The sequence below is a fragment of the Scedosporium apiospermum genome (assembly GCF_000732125.1).
Source record: "Scedosporium apiospermum strain IHEM 14462 chromosome Unknown SEQ_SAPIO_0116, whole genome shotgun sequence".
Taxonomy (NCBI): domain Eukaryota; kingdom Fungi; phylum Ascomycota; class Sordariomycetes; order Microascales; family Microascaceae; genus Scedosporium; species Scedosporium apiospermum.
In genome coordinates, this window is record NW_015971817.1 from 55,489 (window position 1) to 79,998 (window position 24,510).

Genomic DNA, 24,510 nt, shown 5'->3' on the forward strand with positions numbered 1-24,510 from the left:
GAACCGCTAATATAAATGAGATAGGGGAGACGGTAGGAACTGAATAGAGAACATTCTGAGGCCAGCAATCTCAAACAGTAGAGAAACGTGAAATGATCTAGAAAAACCGTGGAAAAAGTCGTTTAAAAAAAAAAAAAAAAAGAAAAAAAAAAGAAGAAAAAAGAAAAAAAAAAGAAGAGAAAATCAAAATCCGCCTGCGCCTGCTTTTTAACATTATTCCTTGCAAAAATCAACTTTGTACAGAGAGAGAGGAAAAGAGAAAAGAAATCATTCCGTGCCGTCTATCGACGCGACTCGAACTTGGCGCTGAGCCCACCTGCCCCAGCAACTCCCTGCACCGTGGCATCCTGTGACGTCAACAAGTAGTCAAAACCGAGCTGCTTGATGTGGCCAATCCAGCGGAGCCCAGGCATGGTCTCACTTCCTCCGTTGCGAGAGCGGTGCTGCTCGATAGCGTCGTGGAGTTCGACGACGTTGACGACCGTGGTACTCTCGATGTGTGCGAAGCGGACTAGGCTTCCGTTATTGTCATCCTTGTTGGCAACAGTGTCAAAGACCGAGTCCAAGAGCCAGTTTGACGCCTGCGACGCCGGCATCATATCAATGCGGCCAGTCCAGCCAGACATCTCCGGGAACACGGCGGTCACGTCGACGAAGCGGACGAATTCGTCGAGCACGGCTGGCGACGTGGCTGTTGCACTCTTCATGGAAGGGAGGAAGCGGTAGATGGTGGAAGGCACGCCTAAGGCCTCGGCGGATCGTTCAAGGATGCGCTCGCTCGCCCACCGTGTCGCGACATAGCCGTCACTGCCATCAGCAGGGGGTACGTTGGCGGCGGCGGAGGCTGGTGGGTTGGTAACCCCGACATCGTCGCGAGGTAGCACGCCCATGGTGGAGATGTAATGGATGTGGGCGCGGCGGGGGGCGGCAAGCTTGACGATCTCGCTTGTGCCTTGGACGTTGGTGTGGCGCAGGACGTGGTAGTTGTCCCAGAAGGACCGTGCCGCGCCAAAGTGGATGATCACGTCGACGGAGTTAGCCAAGTCCCTGAACACGGCCTCGGATAGCCCGAGAAGCGGTGCTGAGATGTCGCCGAGGTGGGTGATAATCTTAGACGAGTTAGAGGAGATGAGCTCAAGCTTCGAAGGATTGCGGACGGCGACGGCGTGGATCGTTCCGATGGCCGGGTTGGCGATGAGCTGTGGGAGGATGTATTTAGCGAGGAAGCCCGTGGCGCCGGTAACTAGGATAGTCTTCTTGCCGTTCGACGGCGGAGCTGTGGCGATGCTACCCTGCTGCAGGAAGCTGGGCAGAGTGGGTGGTTTGGTTTCATGGTCCCAATTGATTACCGACACGCTAGCGCTCTCCTCGATCTTGCGGGCCATCTCGCCTAGCTTGTTAGCTTGAAGGAGATCCACCAGGCGGACGGTGACGTTGAAGGCGTCCCGGATGCGCGATTGCAGCCGGATCGCTAGCAGCGAGTTACCACCGACGAGGAAGAAGCTGGTCGACGGGCGAATGTCGAAGCCCAGTTCCTTGTTGTTGAGTACGTCTTGCCACACGGTCTTGAGGCGCAACATGGTTTCTGTCAGATCCTCGCTGCTGCCATCGTCCTGCTCCTGGGGATTGCGGGATCCGGAAAGCTGTGGTAGAGGTAACTCTTTCAGCGCCTTGCGGTCCGTCTTGGAGTGGTTGGTCAGCGGAAGTCTATCGAGGGGGATGGCCACCACAGGGACCATGTACTGAGGGATCGGGAGCCGGCTGAGGAGGCCGGCTAGAAAGGCCTCGGTGTTGTCAGTGTTTTCATAGCCCGGTGCAAATACGACGTGGGCCACTAGGAAGTCTGGGTCACCCTTGCGTAGAGTAACGACAGCCTCCTTGAGGGCTCCATCGGATGTGGCGACGATGTTGCTCTCGATGTCACTTAGTTCGATGCGTAGACCGCGTATCTTGACCTGTGTGTCACCAGCCATGCGGGAGTGGAAGACCAAGGCGCCATCGTCGCGGAGGTGGCAGAAATCACCGGTGCGGTACATGCGCGTCCAGCCGTTCGCGACAGCCTGCTTGACGTTAGTGGCGAAGGGATCCGGGACGAAATGCTTGTTGGTCAGTTCGCCATTCTTTAGGTAACCCAGGGAGACACCGGCACCACCGATGCAGAGCTCTCCTGGCATTCCCGCGGGCAAGGGCCGGAGCTGCTCGTCCAAGATGTAGGCATAATAATTGGGGAGCGAGAAGCCACATGGGATGCGGCCATTTTCTTCCTCCATCGCGGCTGTGTTGCGGTAGTCAAGTTCCATCTTAGTCGAGGAGATAGAGATCTCGGTCGGACCGTACGAGTTGTAAAGGCGCAGCTGCGGGAGGCCCAACTTCGCGAATTCCTTAGTTACAGCGACAGGCATGGGTTCGCCGCCGCCAAATGCGGCACGCCACCTGGTCGCCTGCCGGAGGTTGTCGTTGCCATACTGAAGCCAGAGTGAGTACTCTGCCGGAGTGGCCTTAGTGTACGTGATAGACTCCTCTTTGACGATCCGAGTGATTTCGATGGGGTCGCCTCGCTTGCTCCAGGGAACGACGTACACCATGCCTCCGTTGGTAAGGCCGGTGTAGATCTGGTCCGAGGAGTGATTAAATGTGAAGGCACTCTGCTGAAGCGTCCGCTCGGCGCCTAGCTTCCACGTCTTGGTATAACCCTCGATCTCGTTGCGGAGGCCAGCGTGCGTGACCACGATACCCTTGGGCGCCCCAGTCGAACCGCTCGTGTAGAGGATTGCCGCGGGAGAGTCTGGCTTGGAAATGTTGGGAACAGGGGCTGATGCCTTCGATGCGAGGCCTTCAACATCGATGACGATAGCGGTACCGGGCACGTTGAGCTCCTTGACATCACCCCGGGTCGTAGAGTCAACCAGAATGGCAGCCGGCTCGCAGTCGACGACGACGACTGCTAGACGTGGGAGTGGGTTTCGGAGGTCAAGCGGCACATAGACACCACCCACTCGCATGATGGCGAGCATAGAGCAGACCCAGTCAGCGGAGGCAGTCTGGAAGACAGGTACTCGATTGCCAGGACTGACTCCCGCTTTTTGCAGCGCCTCAGCGATAGCCTCGATGCGGTTAATTAAATCCAAGTAGGTGAGAGAATGTCCGAGACCATCCTTGACGGCGACGGATTTGCCCTGGTTCCTCTGCGCTACTTCATCAATCCGGAGGGGAAGAGTAGGCGCCCAGTCCGAGACCAACTCGGGACCGCGGCCAATCTCCGTAGCTCGAGAAAGCTGGCCGTCGCTAAAGAGCGGGGTAGACTTCAGGGTAAGCGAGGCGTTGCTAGAGAGGACGTCGAGGAAGTGGATATAAGTTTCGAGAACTAGGTTAGCAGCCGTGATGTCATAAAGCCCCTTCTGCACGCGGAAGATGGCAAGGGAATCTAGAGCGTTATCGGTGATATCCAGAGTAATGTCGTAGGCCGTTCGTCCGGGGTGAACCTCCTGGAACTCAAACTGCGTATTTCCTCCCCAAGAGAACTTCTCCTGCGCGCCTTGGCGGTAGTCGAAGAAAGCCTGGAAGAAGGGGCTGTGGTCTGAGGACCTGTTCACGTTCAGATCCTTAAGTAGTACGTCAAAGGGCAGACGTGAGTTGCCGAGGGCGCCGTAGGTTGTAGTGCGGGCTTCGGCAACGGCGTCTGAGAAGCGCTGGTCGGTCTGTCGGCGGAATCGCAAGGTTAACAGGTTGAGGAAAAATCCGATGCTGCCCGTGAGGTCGCCATCGCTTCGGTTGGCATCGGCGATGCCGATCGTCAAGTCGTTTGCCTCTGTGAAGCGGAATAGCATAGTCTTGTAGGCGGCCAGGTAGAAGTGAAATGGCGTAGAGCGCTGTGACTTGGCCACGGCTTTGATTCGCGCCATCAGTCCTGGCTCAATCCTCTGCATTACTTGGTGGACACCGAAGTTCTTCATCGCTGCTCTGGAGCTGGTCCGGGCCATCGGCAGTAGCGGTAGAACTGGGGGCTCCTGACCGGTTGGGAATATGGACCGCCAGTACTTGAGCTCGTCGTCCATCTTACCCGACTCGTAGGCCTCGCGCTGAGCTCTAGAGTAATCCGGGAACTGACGAGGTGCTGGTCCAAGAGGCTGGCCCTTGTAAGCCTTCTCGAGGTCTTGGACGAGGACTTGGAAACTGACGCCGTCCATGATGATGTGGTGGTAGTTAAATAGGAAATAGTGAATTGTAGGAGAAAGGGAAATGAGAACTAGGCGAATCAACTCGCCGCTCTCAAGATCAAAAATATGCTTCTGTAGCTCGTGATACTCTGCTACAACCTCCTCCACCGACTTCGCCTTCTTAACTTCTAGGCGGACAGGCGAACTACCCAGGACCTTCTGGTAAGCTTGGTCCGCCTGCGTCTCGTGTTCAACAAACGCCGTCCGCAGGGCTTCGTGCCTGGCCGTGACCATACGCACCGCCCTCTCCAAATCACCGATGCGCAGGCTACCGGTGACCTTGTAGTAGAAGGCAACATTAGAGGTGGTGGGGTCCTCGAGCAGGAGCCGGAGGAACCAGAACCTCGACTGGCCGAAGGAGATCTGCTCAGTCTTTAGGAACTTCCTCTTCACCGGCGGACTTTTTGCCTCACCTATAGGTGGTGGCAGTAGGAATGGTGGTAGCGGAGAGGACGTACCGGTGCCTGTCGCTGCCTTGGAGGAGCCATCGGGAGAGGCCGACCTGGAGGATAACTCGGTGGCTGGAGTCGACGACGACAATACAGGCGTCGAGCTGGCCTGGGATGCAGACCTGGTCATAGTAGTGGAAGATGCGGTGGAGACGGTCGCGGGAGCGTTGAGCTCAATTTCTGGTACTGCTTTGACCGCCGGGGCTGCCTTGCTGGGGTCGCCAGTTCCAATGGTGGCAAGCAACTCCTCTGGCAGTTTGTTGAGGGCATGCTGGCAGAGCTCAGTCAGAGAGGCCCCGCCGACGACCTTCAGGACAGGAACGTCGACCTGTAGTTCCTTAAGGAACCACGATCGCACTTCGACGGCAACGAGGGAGTCAACGCCAAGCTCGACGAGGGAGGTCTCCGGGTTGATCTCTTGGTCTGAGAGCTGCAGCATGACCTTGAGCTTGTTCGAGAAGCACTCTGTAAGAGTCCGGGCAGACCCTAGGTTAGCTTTCCTTCTTAAAAAAAAGATCTGGAAACAAGACTAGCGGGGGTTTTACCTTGCAGAACCTCGAGAGCCTGTTCCTTGTTGGCCGCGCAGGCAAGTTGCTCAGTGACGGGCAGAGCATTCCTCTTGTTAGCCTGAGTGTTGTCCGACTTGGCGCCGTTCGCTTCAATGATACAATGCGAGAAGAGGGGGTTGTCGAACCAAGGCCCTCCGATCTCTTCGTCGTCGCGGATGTTGCGGATACCAGTGGTGACGTTGGCCACCGGGATGTGACCGGGCTCAGTGTCCTCAGGAACAGGATAACCGGCACGGATTGTCTCAGCGAAGATCTGACGGAACTCGGTCTCAGAGATGGCCATGAGGCCGAAACGAGTCAATTGGTCCATGACAGCTTGTCCGGCCGTTTCAACATATCCGATACCAGCCACGCGGCCGATGTCAAAGGCCGAGGCAGCCAAGCCGCGTCTGCGCCTCTGGCGGGCGAGTGTGTTAAGATAACCGTTGGCTGCAGCGTAATTGGACTGGCCTGAGTTACCAATAATGTATGCCGACGACGAGAAGAGGATGAAGAAGTCGAGGTCCTCATCATAAAAGACCTCGTCAAGGTTGCGCGATCCATCAATCTTAGGGCCGAGGACCTTTTGAAGGACTTCGACATCCATCTTGGAGAACAGGCAATCGTGAAGGACCATGGCTCCGTTGGCGACACCGGCGATAGGGGGGCAAGTGGCCCTGACCTCGCTGACCAGCTTCTCGACCGCACTCTTGTCTGTGACATCGAGGGAGAAGACCTTGACAGTCGAGCCAGGGCTAGTCGCTTCAACAGCGCTCACCCACTTGGGATCGATCTTGGGGTTACGGCTCGTCAGGCACACACAGCCGGCTCCGTTAGCGACCATCCACTCGCAGAGAGACTGGCCAATCTGGCCGGTAAGACCGACGAGCAGGTAGGTCTTGTCCTTGGAGAAGAGGCGCTGCGGCTCGAGGGAGCGGACTTCGACCTCGACCTGGACGTCTCCGTCCTGCGCCCAATGCACAACGCTCGTGATGTGAATGGCGAGCGAAGGGTCGTGGATTTGATCGAGCTGGATTACCAAGTCCTCAGCGCCGGCGACAGCACCATCCTTAGCGGTGACTGTGGAGACGGCATCCTGGAGGCGAGCGACGAGAGCGTCGAGGCTAGCAGTTAACGACAAAGCCAGGGACAGCGAGGACGGCTGATGCCGATAGATCTCAGAGCTGTCGACGCGCTTGCAAGTTGTCGGCAAGATGCTGGCAATGCTGGTGCTGAGCTCATTGGCTGTTGTCAAGTCAAGGAAGTGAGTGGGCGTAGTGCGCAGCACAGTCTTTCGAATGACGTGTCTAGGAGCACGAGAGTTTAGCCCAATCCAAGAATCCGGGGCAGTGGTGGTAGCCTCCGTGTTATAGGTGAAGGTGACACGGACGGACTTGTCAGCCGCCTGGCGTGACAGAGCGGAGGCGAGGACGCGGTCCCTGTGCGAGGAGGCATGCACCAAGATGCTGCTTCCCGCAGAGACAGCTTGAATTAAGGCAGTAGCAGCGAGCTCGCCCACAACAGCGACGAGCAGGTTATCAGCAGATTGGGCAGTATCGAGAGGCACGCTGACAATGGGGACCGTCTCGGGCGAGTTCGTGTCGGACAGTGTAGCGACGGTATTATTTTCCTTGTCTTTGCCGACGCCGATGAAGAGGAAAGTGTCGGGGGCAACCCGAAGGGCCCTCACAGACGAGGCCTCCAGCTTGACCACACGGTCCTCCCCAGCCTGGTCCTGGTCGCGGCGGCGACGTAACGTGGTGGGGAGAGCCTGTTCCACGAGGGCAAGCGAGGAGAAGTCATCTGCAGAAGCAGTGAGAGAGACTGTAGTGGACGAGGAGCTCTCGATGGGGATCACCTTCTTTATAACACGGCGGGTAGAGTTGAGCCTGGCATTTTGGCTGACGTTGTCGATGACACGAGGGATCTTGAACTGGCCGCCACGCTCGAGCTCGACATATACATCGCGCTCCAGAGACCAGAGGGTCTTCCCGCTCTGATACTGCTTGCCGTAGCCTCCCCTATGACTGTCCCATTCGTCAAGGGCACACTGGCGCAGGAGGTGCTCGACGATGGCCTTGGGGGCGCCGTGATGGCTCAGGTCTGAGACGTCGAGGTGGTTCATGTTGATGTGGCCGGCTTCGTGGTGCATGGCGCGGCTGAAGCCGATACTGGCGTTGTGGTAAGGCTCTTCCAGTTGAGCGTTGTGGGTGATCCAGAGCAAGTGCCTGGCCAGCTCATAAACGCGCTTCAAGCCCTCCATCTTCTCGGCGGTTACGTCCTTAAAGATGGGTGTACCGTCGATATCCACCAGGTTAATGAATGTGCTCATCGGTGTCAGTCGCTCAGCTTCCTCCTCGGTGGGCAGGCCGGCAAGAACGGTGATCTCGCCGCAGAAGCGGCCAAGGTACTCGACGACTTCCTCGGCAATGCGGGCGCCTTCGAGGCTTGTGCCACCAAGGATTACAACACTGTCAAGGTAGATAGAGGTAGAAGTAGAGGTCCTGGCCAGGGGCTTTCGAAGGAAATTGACGCGGTCATCCACAGCCTGAGACGCAATGATAGAGAAGGGCCAGGCCAAGGTGTCAATTTCAGGGGTAATGGCGTCGACACCTCCAAATCCGGCCTTCCGTAGGACGTTGTGCCACTGACCGGGCGTCATAGTAGGGGCGTACTTTCGACCGTCGTCAACGCCAAGCCACCAACCAGTCAGACCACCCATGATGTTGCTAAAGCGGACGGTATCGTTGTTGGTCAGCTCCAGCAGCATGAGATAGCCGCCAGGCTTCAAGAGCTGGCGGGTGTTCTCCAGCGTCTTTTGCATGGAAGAAGTTGCGTGCAGGACGTTGGAAGCGATGATGATGTCATACGAGTGAGGCTCGTAGCCCTGGGACGCCGGGCCCTTCTCGACGTCTAGCGTCTTGAAGGTCATCTTGTCGCTATACTCCTTGAATATTTCAGTTGCCTTCTCGAAGAAGCCGACCGAGATATCCGTGTATGTGTAGGACGACATCTTGTGGCCGATGGAGTTCAGAACTGCTCGTGTAGCACCACCAGTACCGGCACCGATTTCCAAGATCTTCGCATGCGGGTAACGGTGCACGATCTGCTTCATCATGCGCGACAGGAAGGTGTTGTACATAGCGAATCCGAGACCCTCCCTGTAGAAGTCGTCGAGCATATTATCAGGGAGCATGTGCTCGAGAATGGTCGTGTCGCCTCGGACGGCAGCCGGGATGTTCTCTCCAACAGCACAGAGGAGTCTAAGATCGACGCTGTCGAGGTACTCGCTGCTGCTAGTGGTCATGGCCTTGATGTCCTCGGCAGTATCATTCAACCACTGCTTCTTCATGGTCGGATGGCGGCCCTGCGACACGAGGCCGAGCATGTGGTTCATGTAGTTGCGAAGGGCATCGTGATGTGCCTGGCCCTTAGCCCAATCCTCATCGGTGATCTCTGCTTTCCACTTGCGAAGGTAGTGAAGCGAGACGCGCTCACACAGGACGGCCAGATCCCTATCGGCGGACGTGGGGCAATCTCCCTGAACGATTGAAGCACCGTCGGGCGAGGCGACATCCAACTTAGTGTATGAGAAGAGACGGCGATCGTCGGCTGCCGTCGCCGGGGCAAAGGGCTTGATCTCCAAGTCCTCGACCTGAACCATCGTCGACGAGCCATCCTCGCTGAACAGGTCGATGCTTGCGGAGAAGAAGGCATCCCCGTCAGCGAGAGATGAGCAGACCGGAATCTTCGTCTGGGATAGCGGAAGCGTGCCGCATACCTCCGGGTTGATGCGGATGCTGCGAATCGAAGTGGGGACATGGAGCGACCAGAGGCGTTCGTCACCGGGCGCGGAGAAGGCAAGCATCGAGGCTTGGAATGCCACGTCTAGCCAGGTCGGGTGAACCAGGTACACAGTAGCGTGGTCAACGGTTTCTTCGCCATAGGCATACGTATCGACGAGGACGGACGACTGGTTGAGCCTTCGCTTCAGGGAAGTCATGCCACGGAATGGCCCGTAATAACCATAACCGAGCTTAGAAAGTGAAGCATAAAACCGATCGGTGTCGACATCAGCCATGTTGTAGTCGGGGAGAGGAGTAGAGAACAGGGCATCGGTATTCGGTTTGCCGAACACGATCTTGACGCTGCCACTTGCCGTCAGCTCCATATCCGCCTCACTTGTGGCACCTCCAGAAACAGGGCACGAATAGAGCGCAAAGTTAGCGGTGGTTTCCTTTCCGCCAACACCAGCGCTGCGGCTGATGCTCGTCAGAGTAACAAGAGTCTCGACACCGGCGTTGTTATCATCCTCAAACGCGATAGCCCGAGGAATGGAAAGATCATGAAGCTCGAGAATTTCGACCTCCTCATCACCGGCAAGACACTTCGCCGCCTCGATAGCCATCGCGCAATAGCCCGCGGCAGGAAAGACGGTCTGGCCCTGGAGCTGATGGCCTTCCATCCACGGGATCTCCGAGACCTTGAGCACGTTCTGCCAGCGCAGTTCGCGGTCAGTCGAGTCTGGGCACCGCACACCAAGCAACTCGTGGAACCGGTCCTGGCGGCCGCGCATCTTTCGCGACCTGCGAGATTCTTGCCAGTGCGTCCTGCCGTGGTTCCACTTGTAAGAAGGGAGACCGACCACCAGCTTCGGTTTCGAGACAGAGGCAGCGCCAGACACGAGCTTTTTGTACGACTGGAAGTCGACGCCCTGCGAACCAAGGAGAGTCCACACGAAGCCCAAAGACTCCGAGAAGGATTGGACGTCACTTTTGCCGCGGCTGAGAACGCCAGTGTACGGAAGAGGGTTCGATCGAACCTCTCCGATGTTTTGTGTCGCTGGTCCCTTGAGGGCCGGGTGAGGACCGACCTCGACGGCACAGACGATTTGAGGATCGCTTGTCATGGCATTCTTAACGGCGTCGGCGAAGCGGACAGCGTTTTGCATATTGTCTCGCCAATACTCACCCCGGAGCACCTCGCTAGCTTCTACAGGCTTGTCCTCGGGAAATACGCTGGAGAACCAAGAGCAGGTATTGTCTTGTGGGCTGTTGACCTGGACACCGCACGCCTGTAGGGCACTCACATATGGGTCACCGCAGGGGAGCATGTGGTGTGAGTGGTAGGCGGTGTCGACTTTGAGAACTCTGGCGAACTTCTTCTCCTCGTCAAAGACCTTCTTAGCGTGGACAATGGCATCGACGTCACCCGACAAGGTAACACTCGCCGAGGAGTTGTGGGCGGCGATGGCAAGACGGCCTCTGAAAGCTCGTAGGCTAAGGAGATCGTGCGCATCCTCCCACGAAGTGCCCACGGCCATCATGGCGCCTTGGCTCTTCTGTCCGGTGGTAACGTCGATCACATTACCGGCTAGCTTGGCATACAGGCCTCGGTAGTACGCAACCCGGAGGGCGTCCTTGTCCGAGAGGAATCCGGCAGCGTACGCGGCGCCGATCTCACCGGAGGAATGTCCCACTACGGCTGAGAACTTGATTCTGGCAGCAAGTAGGAGGTCGACAAGGATGATCTGGATGGCCGTGCACAACGGCTGGGACAGGGCGGCTTCAGCGATGCGCGACGTGTCATTTCCCGCCATCATTTCCTGCTCCAGGTTCCACTCTGGGCGGTCCCCTTCTGGCAGCGTGGTCAAGAACTGGTCGAGTTCTTGGACCCGCTTGCGGACAAACTCTGAGGAGCGAATGAGCTCAGCGCCCATGGCGGGCCACTGCGCACCCTGGCCAGTGAAGACACCGAGGATGTGCGGGGTGCCCTTGATGTTAGACCGGGTGCCAACGGTGGTGCCACCACCAGTCTGCGCGAGCTTCTCATCTATCTTGGCCTTGAGCTCTTCGATAGTCGCCGCAGAGAAAGATACTTTAAATGGAAGCTGGCTCCTTCGCGACTGGAGTGTCCAAGCGAGGTCGACCGGGTTGATGTCGGAGTTCTCTCCAAGGTGCTCCGAGTAAGCCTGGAGCTGGGCGACCAAAGAGGCCTCGGACACGGCCGAGAAGACAAACGGCGTGAAAGAAGGACGGGGAGGAACAGCAGCACCCTCAACGGCCGGGCGGTACTCCTCCACGATGGCATGGGCATTGCTTCCACCAAAGCCGAAGCTGTTGACGCTGACACGACGGGGGACGCCCTCGGGCAACTGGGGCCAGGGCTTGATGCTTGTGGGAACCTCGAGACCCTTGTAGAATGGCTCTATAGCAGGGTTTAAGCTGTTGAAAAGGAGGTTCGGAGGGATGATGCCCTTCTGGATGATGCCAGAGGCCTTGAGGAGACCAGCTATACCAGCAGCGCCCTCAGTATGGCCAATAACGGTCTTGACGGATCCTACATACAGAGGGGCCATTCCGTCGGCGGCGAAGTTGCCGAAGCAACGGTGGATAGCCGCGGCCTCTTTGGGGTCTCCGGCCTTGGTTCCAGTACCATGGGCCTCGAAGAACTGGGGGCGATCATACGGATTCTTCTCTGGGTCTAGGCCAGCTCGCTGATACGTCTGGCGGATGAGCATAGCCTGGGCCTCAGTGTTAGGGACCGTGATGCCGTTGGAGAAACCGTCCTGGTTGGCGCCCGTCTCGCGGATCAGACACTCGATGTGGTCACCGTCCGCGATGGCGTCGCTCAGCCGCTTCAACACGACTGCCGCTACACCCTCACCACGGGCGTAGCCGTCGGCCTCGGAGTCCCACATGCGGGAGCGGCCGGTAGGGGAAAGCATCTTCATCTTGCTCTCAAAGATGAAGGCCTCTATAGAGTAGAGAGATTCAGTTAGCCAGCGGCTCGAAATATCACTCTCGCGACCCCCTAACCCGAATAACCCGAAGCTAGGAAGAACTTACCAGGTCCGAGGATCACCTGAGTACCGCATGCAACAGCAACTCGCGACTCGCCGGATCGCAACGCCCGAACACCTTGATGCACGGCAATCAAACTGGAAGAACAGGCCGTGTCGATGGTCATGGAGGGGCCGTGCCAGTCGAAAAAGTAAGACACGCGGTTGGAGATGATGGCGCGGTTTGTTCCGGTGGCGAAATATGTCGGAATCGTGTTGAGATCCCGCAGGAGTGCGTCGTTGTAATCGACACCCATAGTTCCGACGTATACGGCTGTATCAGAGCCGCGGAGGGCATCCAGGGTGTGGCCACCAGCCTCCAGAGCCTCGTAGACCGTCTCGAGGAGGAGGCGTTGTTGCGGGTCGATCGAGTCAGCCTCGTTAGGGCTGATGTTGAAAAAGGGTGCATCAAAGACCTTGATGTCCTCCTCCATGAGATACGAGTGTCGGACGTTTGAGGTACCATGGTGGGTACCATCAGGATGAAAAAATCCTGTAGCGTTGAAGCGCTCAGGTGGGATCTCAGAACCCACATCACGGGGATTCTCGAGCAGCTTCCACAGTTTTGATGGGGAGCTGGAGCCGCCGGGGAAGCGGCAGCCACTGCCGACAATGGCGATAGGCTCAGGTCTCAGAAGTGTCATCTTGAAGAAAGAATGAGGGTCAAGGGATAGAAGACCGTAGAGAGCTTGAGATAGGTTTGGAAAGGGGGGTGTACGCTTCGTCTAGATGTATAACGAGGAGGTGTTGAAACGTTTCGTCTAGGAGAAGCTCACTCAACCCATAAAGGACATTGGCAGAATTGCTCAGTTGTTTCTCTGATCGAGCTGTTCCTCTAGAGTTTACATAGAAGAGTGTGCGCGTATGCTTGTATGTATATGAATAATGTCCTAGAACTGAATCTCGTCCCAACAAGCCCCTATTTGCTGTTCGAGATAGGCAGTAGTAGCCTCTACTTGTTTACTTTCGAAACTCATCGCCAAGCAACTCCGTAAAACTCCCTTTCAGCAGCTAATCGGAGCTCAGAACTTGCAACCACAACTCAATCGCCGCCCCCGTCCTACCATCCGGCGCTCATTCCTATCGTGATACGCCGTACGCCGATGTTTACAACCTGGCCTATCACCGCAACCACCGGACTGAAAACGAGTCGAACGAATTGGCGAATCAGGAGCTCCTCTCTAGCTAAGCAAGAACTCGCAGGAAATCCAACCACACCTCCGCCGAACACGCCGAACGCCGTATCTGCACCGAAAATGCAGGGGAACGGCAACCACCCACCACCCCCGAACCGGACAGATCGATAAGGATGGCTGACTCATTAATCGCCGAAAGATCGGGGCTTAGGTTGATGGGGCCACGGATAGGCGTGGCTCTAATACCATATGCTGCACGTCACTGTTCCGAGGTAACTTGGTGTTGAGAATCTAGATGTTGATGTCTCTAGTCTTGCTATAGTCCATGGCTTGGTCTGGTTCTAATGTCTACCCAAAATTCCGTGCGAAAATCATGCCAAGACCGATGAATCGGTCCGTTATAATGCAAAAGAAGTAGAAAATCATGTAAATTGGCTGCAAAACGGAATACGACGAGGGCAACGACAGTCTCGAAGGCCCTTTTCTGAGCATGCCGTGCCACCAAACCCATTAATCTATACCTAAATCGGGGGAAATGCAGCTCAGTTTGTTGGCAAACCCCAGTTTCCCCACGCATTCCGTAACGCATGTGAGATGTTAAGAAAAAAAGGAAATTTAAACGAGGATGAGGAGAAAGAAGGATGTGATGTAAAGGACATCAGCCGAACCGAGGAAGGAAGAAAAATCGTATGCGTGACCCGAAAAGAATAAGAAACTCCGTGCAACCCAAGAAATAAGTAATGCCACCCGATCCCAATCTCTAAAACTCAAATTTCATATACGTAGTATCATTCGAAGTCGTGATAATCTTTGGTGGACCTCCATTTCCAGATCGCTCATCATATTCTGGCCGCAATTCATTGAAAACGGAAGGCCCGGGGCGGCGCTCCCCAGAAGCCCCCCTGGCGACAGCGGCTCCCTCGGGTCTTGTTGGTGCGATGATCTCGCAGGTGAGGAGTTGCTCAACGGCGTCAGGTATTGTTTGACGGCCTCGCTTTGGCGTTCAACTAGGTATGAGCATAAGTGCACGACGGATACCATCCGGATGTCGGCTAGAGGGGAGGCCGCCGAGGAGCCGAAGCCGAAGCCGAAGCCGGAGGAATCGGTCTCATTCGTTGCGCGGAGCAAGAGGTCGGCGTCGAGCTGAAGGACGATCAAGACGATGACGTAGATGCTGAGAAGCAAACCGTGGCAAGCCATGACGAGATGGCCCACAACGATGCTGGAATACTGGTTCAGCCCCTTCCCGCCGCCCTGAGCAGCCAAGTCGATGCGCAGGCAGCGCAGGATCTCCAGCAGTTGGTGAGAGGCGGCGAAAGCGTTGTGGATCACGTCCCCGAGCCTGGGCGCCTCGACAGGAGCCGGGTGATTTTGACTATCGGACAATAGCATATCCGACGAGACGTGGGCCAGCCATGCGGCGACGGGCTTAAAGGCCGTATCGTTGAGCATGAGGCCGGACTTATCCCCAGGTGATGATTGGGGCGCCGTCGCCTCGGCCAAGAGACAACTCGAGCTCAGCAGGGGGTGAAGGCGCGTGCTCAGCTGAGATAACTGAGCAATGCTGGCTGCTGGTGTTCTGGTGTCGGGGGTAGGTGTCCTAATAAGTTCGGGGCCGAAACTGCTCAAACTACTCAAACTACTCAAGCTGCTGCCAATGCTGCCACTACTACGACAACCGGTGAAAATGTCGCTCTCGCTCTCGCTGCTAGAGGGCTCTGTGGTGAGGTCCCAGCTCAGTAGGGAGGAGGAGACAGTGCTAGACGCTGCAGCTGCGCTGGAATGGGGCTGTGGATCCAGCAGAGGATACATGTTGGTGTCGTGCCGTTCGGTTCTGTGCCCCGGCATCTCGCCCCAGCTCACGAGATTTAGCCAGGGCCATTCGGCAGTGGGATCGGTAGACGTCGTGAGGTTTCTGTACGGATCCATGGGGGCCGTGGGAGCTGCGGTGGGCGGGGTGGTGCCGTTGTTGTTGGTGTTGTTGATAGCGGTGCCCCCATCGGCACCGACTCCGGCACTACCAACGGAGGCACCGCCATGCGGAGTTGCCAGAGCATTGTCTGAGCCGGGAAGAGGCCATTGGCGCGATTCGAGTGAGCTACTTTGTCTGTGCCTGCTACTTCCTCCGTTGTTATTGCTGATATTGCCATTGTTGCTGCTGTTGCCGTTACTGCTGCCATTGGTATTTCCACTAGTATTGTTATTGGATCTGTTGTCGTCGTTGTCGGATGCTGAGGAAGAGATGGAGATAATTGAGGCAGCAGCGGCTTCTGTGGTCCGGTATCTGCTAGGACGGCCTTTTGGCAAACTGAAGCTGTAAACACACTGGGCTCCTTGCCGGAGACATCGATTGCATGCCCCGGTGGTGTTCGATTCCGACCGAGCACATCGCAGCTTCTGGCCGTGACACCGGTCACACGACTGCCGCATTGTGGTGGTGGTTGTTGTTGTTGTCTCGGAAGCCAAATTCTGCGACATTTTGGCTATGTGTGCAGCACTTTTTCTTCAAGAAGTGATGGTGTGAAGCCCAGAGGAGGGTTGTGTCTCCATGAGTCGAATGTTTGGGGATTGGATGGTAGGTGTGGGGAGGGGTAGAAAGGAACGCGGAACGATGAAGATTATGATGGAGAACCCCGAGCCTGCCACTTGACCGGGAGGTAGCATCGATGGGGAACACTTGCAGCTTGACCTGTCGTAGGCGGAATTCGTCGCCGCAAGACATATGAAGCAAGGTATGCGTCCCTCTGCCACTCTGCCACTCTGCCACTTCTCCTGACGCACTCGGGGACCACTGCGGGCGCTTGCAATCTAGGAGTTTGGATGGGGCTCCTCCTGACGTAGGATTAATCAATTCAGCTCTAGGTACTTTTCTTAGTAGAGTCTCATCGCCGTTTCTTCGCCTACCAAACTGACCCGTCGCAACCAAAAATACTACTATCAGGGCTTATTGAACTCTCTCAGCTTCTGACTTCTTACTTTCCCACCACCGCTGCTGAGGTCATACTTGCATTTAAGATGAATGAAAGGAGTCTGACCCTGATGCTACCCACCCCGCCCTGCCAAGAGAGTTTCGTCTCCTTTCTCTTCACCGAACATACCCACCCATCCACCACCATTCCATGCATCACGCCCATCAGGATCTCGCTCGCATAGAATATCTTCAATCCCAGGCGCGGGTACCTAGTGCGGTAATAAACTAGAAGCCGACATCCCGACATTCACCCATGTTCCAGAATCAAGGCCACCAGGCCAGGGGTCGGCGTTGGCGTTGGTGTTGTGTTTGTTGGGGGCCGATGCGCCGTTGATCCGTGGGATGGAACAGACCAGCCAAGACGAAAAGTGTCTACACGCTAGCAGTTCATACGCTCCAATTGGCTTATTACCGCCAAGTGGCGTGGCGGGATCGTAAACTGGCTAGTGCTAGCTTCGTAGTTTATGTCGCATAGCCTAGCTGAATAGGGATTAGGGAATCGAGGGACGAAACACTAGCCCGTAGTGACCTTCAGTCTCCGAAGCCTGCCCATCCCTGTAGCTGCGCGGCATGCAAACACGCTTGAGCCCCTGCCACACTGCGTCCGACGACCCCAGTCCTGAGAGACAGGCACGTTATCTTTGTGTGCTCGCCTGGATGCAACAGTGCAGCCGTGGCTCTTATCGTCAAATTGATGGTATCTGTAGTAAGCCCAAGGCGTACATACAGGCCGTGCTGTCACGGAACCATAACAGGAGCATTGTCTAGGCCCAATTGACAAGTAGGTGCTTTGCCCAGGCCTACCACCCTCCCGCACTTGCAGCTTTTCCATTGATGACCTTCTATTTCTGGAAACGAGCCGCTTCAGGATTCACGTACTCGTATAATATTACTGCGACCCTTCAAACGACCGTATCTCGCGTTCTGCAGCGAGGGGTTACAATGGTGGGAACATGAAATAAAAAACAATGAATTAATTCAATTTGGCCCCCTACATGTACGAAGTATGCAAGTCCGTGGATCTCGGTTCCCGGAACGGTTGTGGTGTGTGTCCCAGACAGGAAGCTGATCCACCGCGTTGCAGTCGCGGGCTCCGCTTCCTGTCATGAACTCGCGGGGTCTCAGATATCAGACAAGATTAGATGACTGATTGAGTGTGTGTGTGTGTTTACCGTAAACAGGATTGTTGGGGTCATCTCCATAGAACAAAATAGAGTGAAGAATAGAATCTGTTGAGGCAGTTATATGAAACTCCCGCTAGCTTTACTATTTCTAAATGATAGGAAGGAAATACACAAGAAAATCAGAGATTAGAGACTAGAAACCAGAAACCTGCAAATTACTCCCCGCTCGCGCTTCTACTCCCTCGCTTCACCGATATGTGCTCGTAGGCCTCGGGCCAAGCCCGCTCTTCACATAAGCCATATCGATCATCTTCATCTGCTCAATAGAATCTTCGCCAGTGATCCAATACTCCGTCGGGCGACCCTTGATCTTGTTGACGAACTGCTCGAGCTGGTGCCTGTACGACATCCAGAATGTCTCACCGGGCACCTTGTCGGCGAACTCGGGGCCAGCCTCGGCGAAGGTGTAGGCCTTGTGCGAGTTCTTCTCGGTCCACTTCTTGACAGTCTTGCCGGCGCTGTCACGGATCTCATACTGGTCCGTGACATCGATGCGGTGCCAGAAGACACCATGGATGAGACCGTGCAGCGTGACCTCGCGCGTGCGGAGCTTCTTCTGGCTGGCAGCTTTGAGCTTCGCGTCATCATCCGGGACGACGACCTCCCTGTGCTTGACGGTGATGTACGAGGTCCGCGGTAGAGCCTCGGTCCTGAGAGAGCTCGACGCCTCGCCGATGCCTCCGCCGGGAAAGCGGAATTTGGCCTGGAAGGCATAGTCGGCCTTGTCGTGGACGCCCTCGGTGTAGGCCTCCGCATCGCAGCTCACGCACTCCTCGGGACTTGCGCCGAAAACCAATCGGAGCGCCGCGTAGTTGTACGTGCCCATGGACATCATGGTGCCGCCAGCAAGGGGGTAGTTGTAGTGGATGTCATTTATCCCAGTTGTCCACCAGGGCAGCGACGAGTGCGTCTTGGCATGGACCACGTCCTTCGGACTGACGAACGAGAGGAAGTATTGCCAGCTAGGGTAGAAGCGGTTGTGGAAAGCCTCGAGAAGCACGGGCCCATCGGGCTTGGACAGCTCTGGCAGGTTGAAGAGCAACTCGGCCTCGGTCGAGTTGGCGACGGAGGGTTTCTCGAGGAGAACATGCTTGCCGGCGCGGATGGCGCGGGCCGCCCACTCGAAGTGGAGGCTATTCGGCAGGGGGACGAGGACGCAGTCAATGTTGGGGTCGTCAAGAATGTCTGTGGGATGGGGAGCACCATTGTTAGCAATTGCTTCTCGTTCCTTTTCCCCTTTGGGTCTTTCAGTATTCGGGCGGGCGGAAGCTGCATGTAGAAACGAGGTGGAAGGAGATTGCGGTGGGTATAATGCACCCATCCCATGCAGGCCCAGGCGATGGAACTTGAAAGGAGACTTGGCGACTCACCCTGGTAGGAGTCCTTGACTTCGGGAATTCCGTGGGACTTGGCAAAGGCCTCAGCCTTAGTTCGGTCTCGTGCAGCGACAGCTTGCACAATTACTTCGGGATGCGACTTGGCAGGGATGATGAGGGTCAATGGTCTGCTTGCTTGATTAGTGCCCTCTGTTTTCCTTCGGGGCCGAGAAGGGCGAAAAAAAACAAAGAGAGGCAGGGGGACACTCACGCAACGCCCGCCGCTCCTAGAATTCCAAACTTGAGTGCCGTGCTCTTCTTTTCCACCTGGGGTGGGTTGAAGGCCGACCAAATGCGACTGGCCAACGCTGCCATTTTTCTGCAGTGGTGTAAAAAACTTGGGGGGGATTCTGAGAAGTGGTCGGTTTGGTGCTGCTTGGCGTTGTGAGCTTCGTGTCCGTACGGTTTCTTGGAGCTCTGCACCTCACTTGCTCGGATTGCGCGAGTTCGGATCTAACCGGGAAGCAAAAAAGGGGGGTTGGAGAGGGGATTGGAGCCGACTGAGAAAGAAGAAAAGCAGGCTCGCGAGGTGTTTTTGTCAAAGAAGAAGGGGTAAATAGCGCGTTGCTTGGGCTCGTCGGCAGATAGGTGGAAGGACAGATCGATCGGTAGGCAAGATGGGAAAAGAAACGGAAGCCGGCGGGGAGGAGTGAGATTCGAGCAATGGATCGCGAATCGTCAAATGAGAGAGCGGGAGTAGCAGAGCCCTCGATAAAGTATTGATTCGGCGTTTTTTTGGCGGCGCCCGGGGAGCATTAGTCTATCCGGTGGCGCATCTGGTGGCGTTGGGCGTTACAGCAATCCACCGAAAGCCGATGCTTCTACACCAATAGAGGAACGTGGTGGTCATGCCTCCCGTCTTGGCGTATTTAACCCTCGAAGATGACGAGATGTACCTTATTTCCTTTCGTATTTGAGCCTACGCGTACGAGTAGCGTTATCACTGGCCAGGCTCCAGGCTCCGGTGGTGTAACCTTGGCAGACAACCGAAGCTGCACTGGTGACCTCCCACACACCCCATGTGTGTGGACGAAAGTTCCTAGTGGCTCACCCACTTCGCTGCCAAACGCCCGTCCCGCACCACCCCTGCCAGGCGGACCCTTGACCAGTCTGTGCTGAAGGCTGTTTGTCCTGCATTCCTACCCTACAAGTGCACCCTACGAAGTGCCTCAAACCCCCCTAAGCCACACACCCGGTCAACATGTCTACATAGGTGGGGGGCCACATGCAAGATGAAGGAGAAGGAGGGAAGATCTTGCGAGTTTAGTTGTTGGGGGCTCGACTGGGTAGTGGCGGGACGAAATTAAGGGAAATGCGTGTTTGGAGACTGGGGTGAGACCACGGAGCAGCTGATAATATGATAATAGAGAGCTGACGTTTTGCTATAGCTATAGTAATATTGACGGCTCGGCAGCAGGAGAGCACTTAAAAATTACGAGTAAGATCTAAATCTATGGAAGAAAAGAAGAAGAAAAAAAATATCGTAGCCCGTTTTGTTTGATTGAGAAAAAGAGGCAAAAAGAGAAGAGTTAAAATGAGGAGACAGATATCGCCACCTGAAGGGGACGTTTACGCAAAGACCTTGAACGAGCCAGAGATACCATCCTGGAATAAACCGTTGGGGTCATACTTCCTACTCACGGCCTGCAGCTGCCTTTTGATCGCCCTCCCGTAACTGCCAATCGGATCCTGCGACTTGTCGGCGTACCCGAGATACTGGAACGGTATGAACAAATCTTTCTTGCGGAGGATCTTGACCTGCCCTTCCAGGAACGCCTTGACGCGCTTCTCCACCACCTTATCATCGGCCGCGTTCGGGTAGGTCGCCGTTATGCAGACTGTCACACCGTCTTTTGCATTAGGCGTCAGCCCCAGGGAATTGGTGCCGTTGGTCACGGGGAGCGGCTGGATCAGATACTGCACGCTGACACCCTGGATATCGGCAATTGTGTCTGTCCACTTCTCCCAAGCCCGGAACAGCTGTTTGTAGAGGGCCGCGTCGGAAGTTTTAAAGGAGTAGACGAGCTCGTAGATGCTGTGGTCGCGTGATCATCATGTTAGCCTGAAAAGCAGACCGCCAGAATTGAAGGATTGAGGATGTAAGATGCAAGAAATGCAAAAGAAACATGGATGTCAATTTTTTCTTACCGATCAACACTCTGCGGAAGCACCGCGCCGAACCCGTTCACCAGATCTGCCACGTTGTTGAGTGCCAGGGTGTTGACAGGCAGAATGCCCGGCATCGAAGTGAAGTTCTGGTAAACTGGGGGAAATTCGACGCCGTCGCTGTAAAAGATGGCGTCCGAGACAGAAAACGTCGGCGACCCACCAGCATTGGTGAAGCCGAAAATGATGGACATCATGGCCAGATCATCGAAGTTCTCGGGCCGCATGAAGTTGCTGAATGCCTCGGCGTGACCTTCCAGAACACTCTGTGAGTAGTTGAAGAGGATGACGCCTCCCCACATCAGGTCCTGGGGGAATGCAGCCACATCGAAGCGCGTTACGATGCCAAAGTTGCTCGAGCCGCCCTTGAGCGCGAGCCAGAGATCTGGAGAGGAGCTGGCTGTGGCATAGACAACTTCGCCGCTGGCAAGAACCACTTCGTAGCCGTAGACGTTATCGCAGGTCCAGCCGTTTCTCCGGGATAGGAACGTCATACCACCTATGTGAGACAAATATCGTAAGCAACATGGGAAAGCAGAAGAGTGGGTATGTATTTGAGGCAATCTCCCAACTCACCTGCTGTGGTGAAGCCTCCAACCCCAATTCCTGGGATCCGGCCTCCCATGACAGTGACGTTATGCTTGACAACTTCTGGGAAGACATCGCTGCTGTAAACGGCGCCGCCGCCAATTCTCGCCACGGCCCCGTCATCGCTGACGACCACCGAGTTGAGGGAACGTAGATCGACGGTTATGCCGCCATTCATGTTTGCCGCTCCGGCCCAGAGACTGTGCCCTCCAGCCCGGACAGCGAACTTGGGGGATGAAGGGCGACTACCGCGAGGAGACCTGCCGGACTGCCGTTCGGAGCCCACCAGCTTGACGAACCGTGAGACGTCATCCGTGTTGGTGGGCCTGAAGACGCATCCGGGGCTCAGATCTCTCTCTTGGCCGGCAAAGTAGGCCTTCTGTGAATTGTTGTAGCCGGCGGTGCCGGGATAGGAAACGCGACCAGGCAATTGGGCATCGACAAGCTCGCAGATGGAGGGATTCCGCGAATGACCTACTACACCAGCGCTCGCCGCCACCAGGAGCGAAAGGAGGAGACGCAGCATCTGAGAGCAATTTAGGTAGGATCGACGCATGGCTTCTGCCTTTCTTTGCTTTGCGTCCGATAGTGGGTCTGATGGTAAGGTGAAATGGTGGGAGTGCTATGGAGAAGTTGATTGTTTGACCGAGGGCAGCTGTCGGAGGCTTGGCTTGTGTAGTGGTAATTCAAACTTCTAGAGTGAGTTATAAAAGGCGGACGACATCCCAATTGAAAGGTTTCTTCCTGCATTGGACAGACCCCCTTCTGTGGGGGGGAATATTGAAGGGATGACTAGAGTAGAGAGGACGGCACAGCGGCACCACAGCCGCACGTGGGGGATAGGCGTTAAGCAGGCTAGAATGCAGCAGGACCTCGGTATCACCGAAAATGTCGAATGATCCAGGGACCAGAGTCTAGGCTTTCGGTCCTGTCATGTCTTCTCTCGCGAGACCCCGCCGAACCCAGGAACGGCTGAGCGCGATCCTAATCCTGCATATGCATGTAAGCAGAAGTTATATGTCGCTTTCGTGGGTAAAGGCGCCGAAGGATGACACGGGAAAGCGACTGCAACGCCGTGCTACCACCTCCGAAGTGGAGACGAAGGCAACCCAGCCTCTTTCGGCGCATTAAATGAGAACGTACACGTAAAATAGGGTCTGATGCGAACAAGATGTAGGCTATTGGGAATGCGGAATGGACACAGTCGGAAAAGCGGCAAGCCTGGTATAAAGTAGTATCGCTGGGTCAGCTCTACTCAGTGTTTCGGGACTGCGGAATATTAGTGTCTACTTTCTCGCGCACAATCCTAGTTCACGCAAATATACCTTGCTTTATTATTGTGCAGCCCTTCTCCATTCGCATACCTATACAATATGCATGTACTCATTGTCGGAGGAGGCGTGGGCGGTCTCAGCCTAGCCCAATGCCTTCGCAAGCAGGGCATATCTTTTCAAGTCTTCGAGCGTGACGCCTCCCCTGACTCGCGCTTCCAAGGATGGGCCATCGGTATCCACACGTATGAACACTAATCTCTATAATCCGTCCATTGATTTCACCGCTCAAGTCTAATTATGTTGACGCCATGCCTATAGCATCGTCGATAAGCTCCAGGCTTCGTTTCCAGACGACCTGCCTAAACTGAAGGATGCGACGGACCATCTCCAGCCTCTGAACCTCCCTGCTCAGATGGCATTGTACTTCCCTGGTCGCGATATCCGTTTGGGCGTTGAGGTCAGTACATAACGTTTTCTATATCGAGAAAAGAAAATGCCGGCTGGAGGAAGAAAAAACAGAGGAGCACTTATCGAACCAACTGAGGCCTGTTGCTGAACTCCAGGAATAGGACACCCCTGAGGCGCCAATCATCCGTTCTGAGCGTCACCGCCTCCGAGATTGGCTATCCACCAATATTCCCATCGAATGGAATAAGCGTGTGCAGCGAATCGAACACGATGACGAAGGCGTCACTGTCTTTTTTGAGGATGGCACAAGCGCCAAGGGAGACATTCTCGTTGGCGCGGATGGCATCAACAGCGTTGGTAAGTAAACAAAGACGCCGGCCTTCCATTCATTGTAGACCTTTCATCTACTTATTATCTTCTTGCTCGTCTCTTTTGCGCGTACTCGCTCAAAATCTAACTCTCAATACCCAAGTCCGAGAGCAGCTACTCCAGCGCCCTGCAAACGAGCTCCTCAAGATTGTCCCTCTTGCTGCCATTGTCGGTGAGGTGACCCTGGCAGAAGAGGCATTTCAGCGTCAGCTCGCCTTGGGTCACAGTGCCTACGTCTACATCAACCCCGCCCAGGGCTTCGCCCACTTCAATGGCCTGCACGAGGTCCTCCCCGGCGGTCGCTCCGGCCGCCACTACTGGATGTTCATGCAGCCCGACCCCACGATCGAGCAAGCAGACCATTGGCTCCGCAATGCCTCCCAGCAGGAGAAGCTGGACTATGTCCTCAAAGCCACGGCTGACATGCCGCCTCAGTTCCGTGAGTTGTTCGAGCTGACCCCTGCTAGCGGCATCAAGCCCGAGATGCACATCTGGCGTGACCTCGAGCTTGAGAGCTTGCCAGCCGGTCGTGTGATCCTTTTGGGTGATTCCGCGCATGCTATGACCCCCTTCCGTGGAGAGGGCGGGTACCACACCTTCATTGACTCGATGAATCTGTCTCGGCTCCTAGCCGGCGTCGATGGTAAGGACCTCGACGCGATCAAGGCTGCCGTCACCGAGTACAATGCCGAGATGCTTGAGCGCGGCGCTGAGGCGGTGCGCAACTCGAGGGATGAGAACTCGAGCAGGCGCTTGAAGAATAAGGATGCTAAGATCACTACCGCCAACCAGGCGGTTCGACCTTTACCTCGTGTACCCATCGTACTGCCTGTGCCGAACTAGGTTGGTGCTATAGTGGGAATGGACTGCTGTAGACTGTTTATTTTTTGGTAGCGTGAGAGGGTCCTCAAGAGATCCAAATAGTTAGCAATAAAGACTCTCTATATATTTGGTAGTACACTTTCGACTCCAGTTCCTCTTTC

The 24,510-nt window shown here is 55.7% G+C and overlaps 4 protein-coding genes and 1 pseudogene across 4 annotated transcripts; 1 reads left to right on the forward strand and 4 right to left on the reverse strand.

Moving 5' to 3' along the window:
* Positions 1-281: 281 nt before the first annotated feature.
* On the reverse strand, positions 282-12,699 carry SAPIO_CDS8012 (putative lovastatin nonaketide synthase protein; the record flags this gene model as incomplete). Its single annotated transcript, XM_016789745.1, has 6 exons — positions 282-5,131; positions 5,212-9,928; positions 10,037-10,219; positions 10,304-11,491; positions 11,558-11,970; positions 12,063-12,699. The coding sequence occupies 6 exons, from the start codon at positions 12,697-12,699 to the stop codon at positions 282-284; spliced, it is 11,988 nt and encodes a 3,995-aa protein (XP_016640618.1).
* Positions 12,700-13,965: 1,266 nt separating this feature from the next.
* On the reverse strand, positions 13,966-15,669 carry SAPIO_CDS8013 (annotated as a pseudogene; the record flags this gene model as incomplete).
* A 1,864-nt stretch (positions 15,670-17,533) lies between these two features.
* SAPIO_CDS8014 (uncharacterized protein) lies at positions 17,534-19,037 on the reverse strand (the record flags this gene model as incomplete). Its single annotated transcript, XM_016789746.1, has 3 exons — positions 17,534-18,531; positions 18,717-18,850; positions 18,934-19,037. 3 exons carry the CDS (start codon positions 19,035-19,037, stop codon positions 17,534-17,536), a joined length of 1,236 nt encoding a protein of 411 aa, XP_016640619.1.
* A 1,254-nt stretch (positions 19,038-20,291) lies between these two features.
* SAPIO_CDS8015 (uncharacterized protein) lies at positions 20,292-22,032 on the reverse strand (the record flags this gene model as incomplete). The annotated part of the gene is made up of 3 exons (XM_016789747.1): positions 20,292-20,757; positions 20,871-21,387; positions 21,465-22,032. 3 exons carry the CDS (start codon positions 22,030-22,032, stop codon positions 20,292-20,294), a joined length of 1,551 nt encoding a protein of 516 aa, XP_016640620.1.
* An 817-nt stretch (positions 22,033-22,849) lies between these two features.
* SAPIO_CDS8016 (uncharacterized protein) lies at positions 22,850-24,370 on the forward strand (the record flags this gene model as incomplete). The annotated part of the gene is made up of 4 exons (XM_016789748.1): positions 22,850-22,992; positions 23,069-23,207; positions 23,320-23,515; positions 23,631-24,370. 4 exons carry the CDS (start codon positions 22,850-22,852, stop codon positions 24,368-24,370), a joined length of 1,218 nt encoding a protein of 405 aa, XP_016640621.1.
* Between the last annotated feature and the right edge of the window lie 140 nt (positions 24,371-24,510).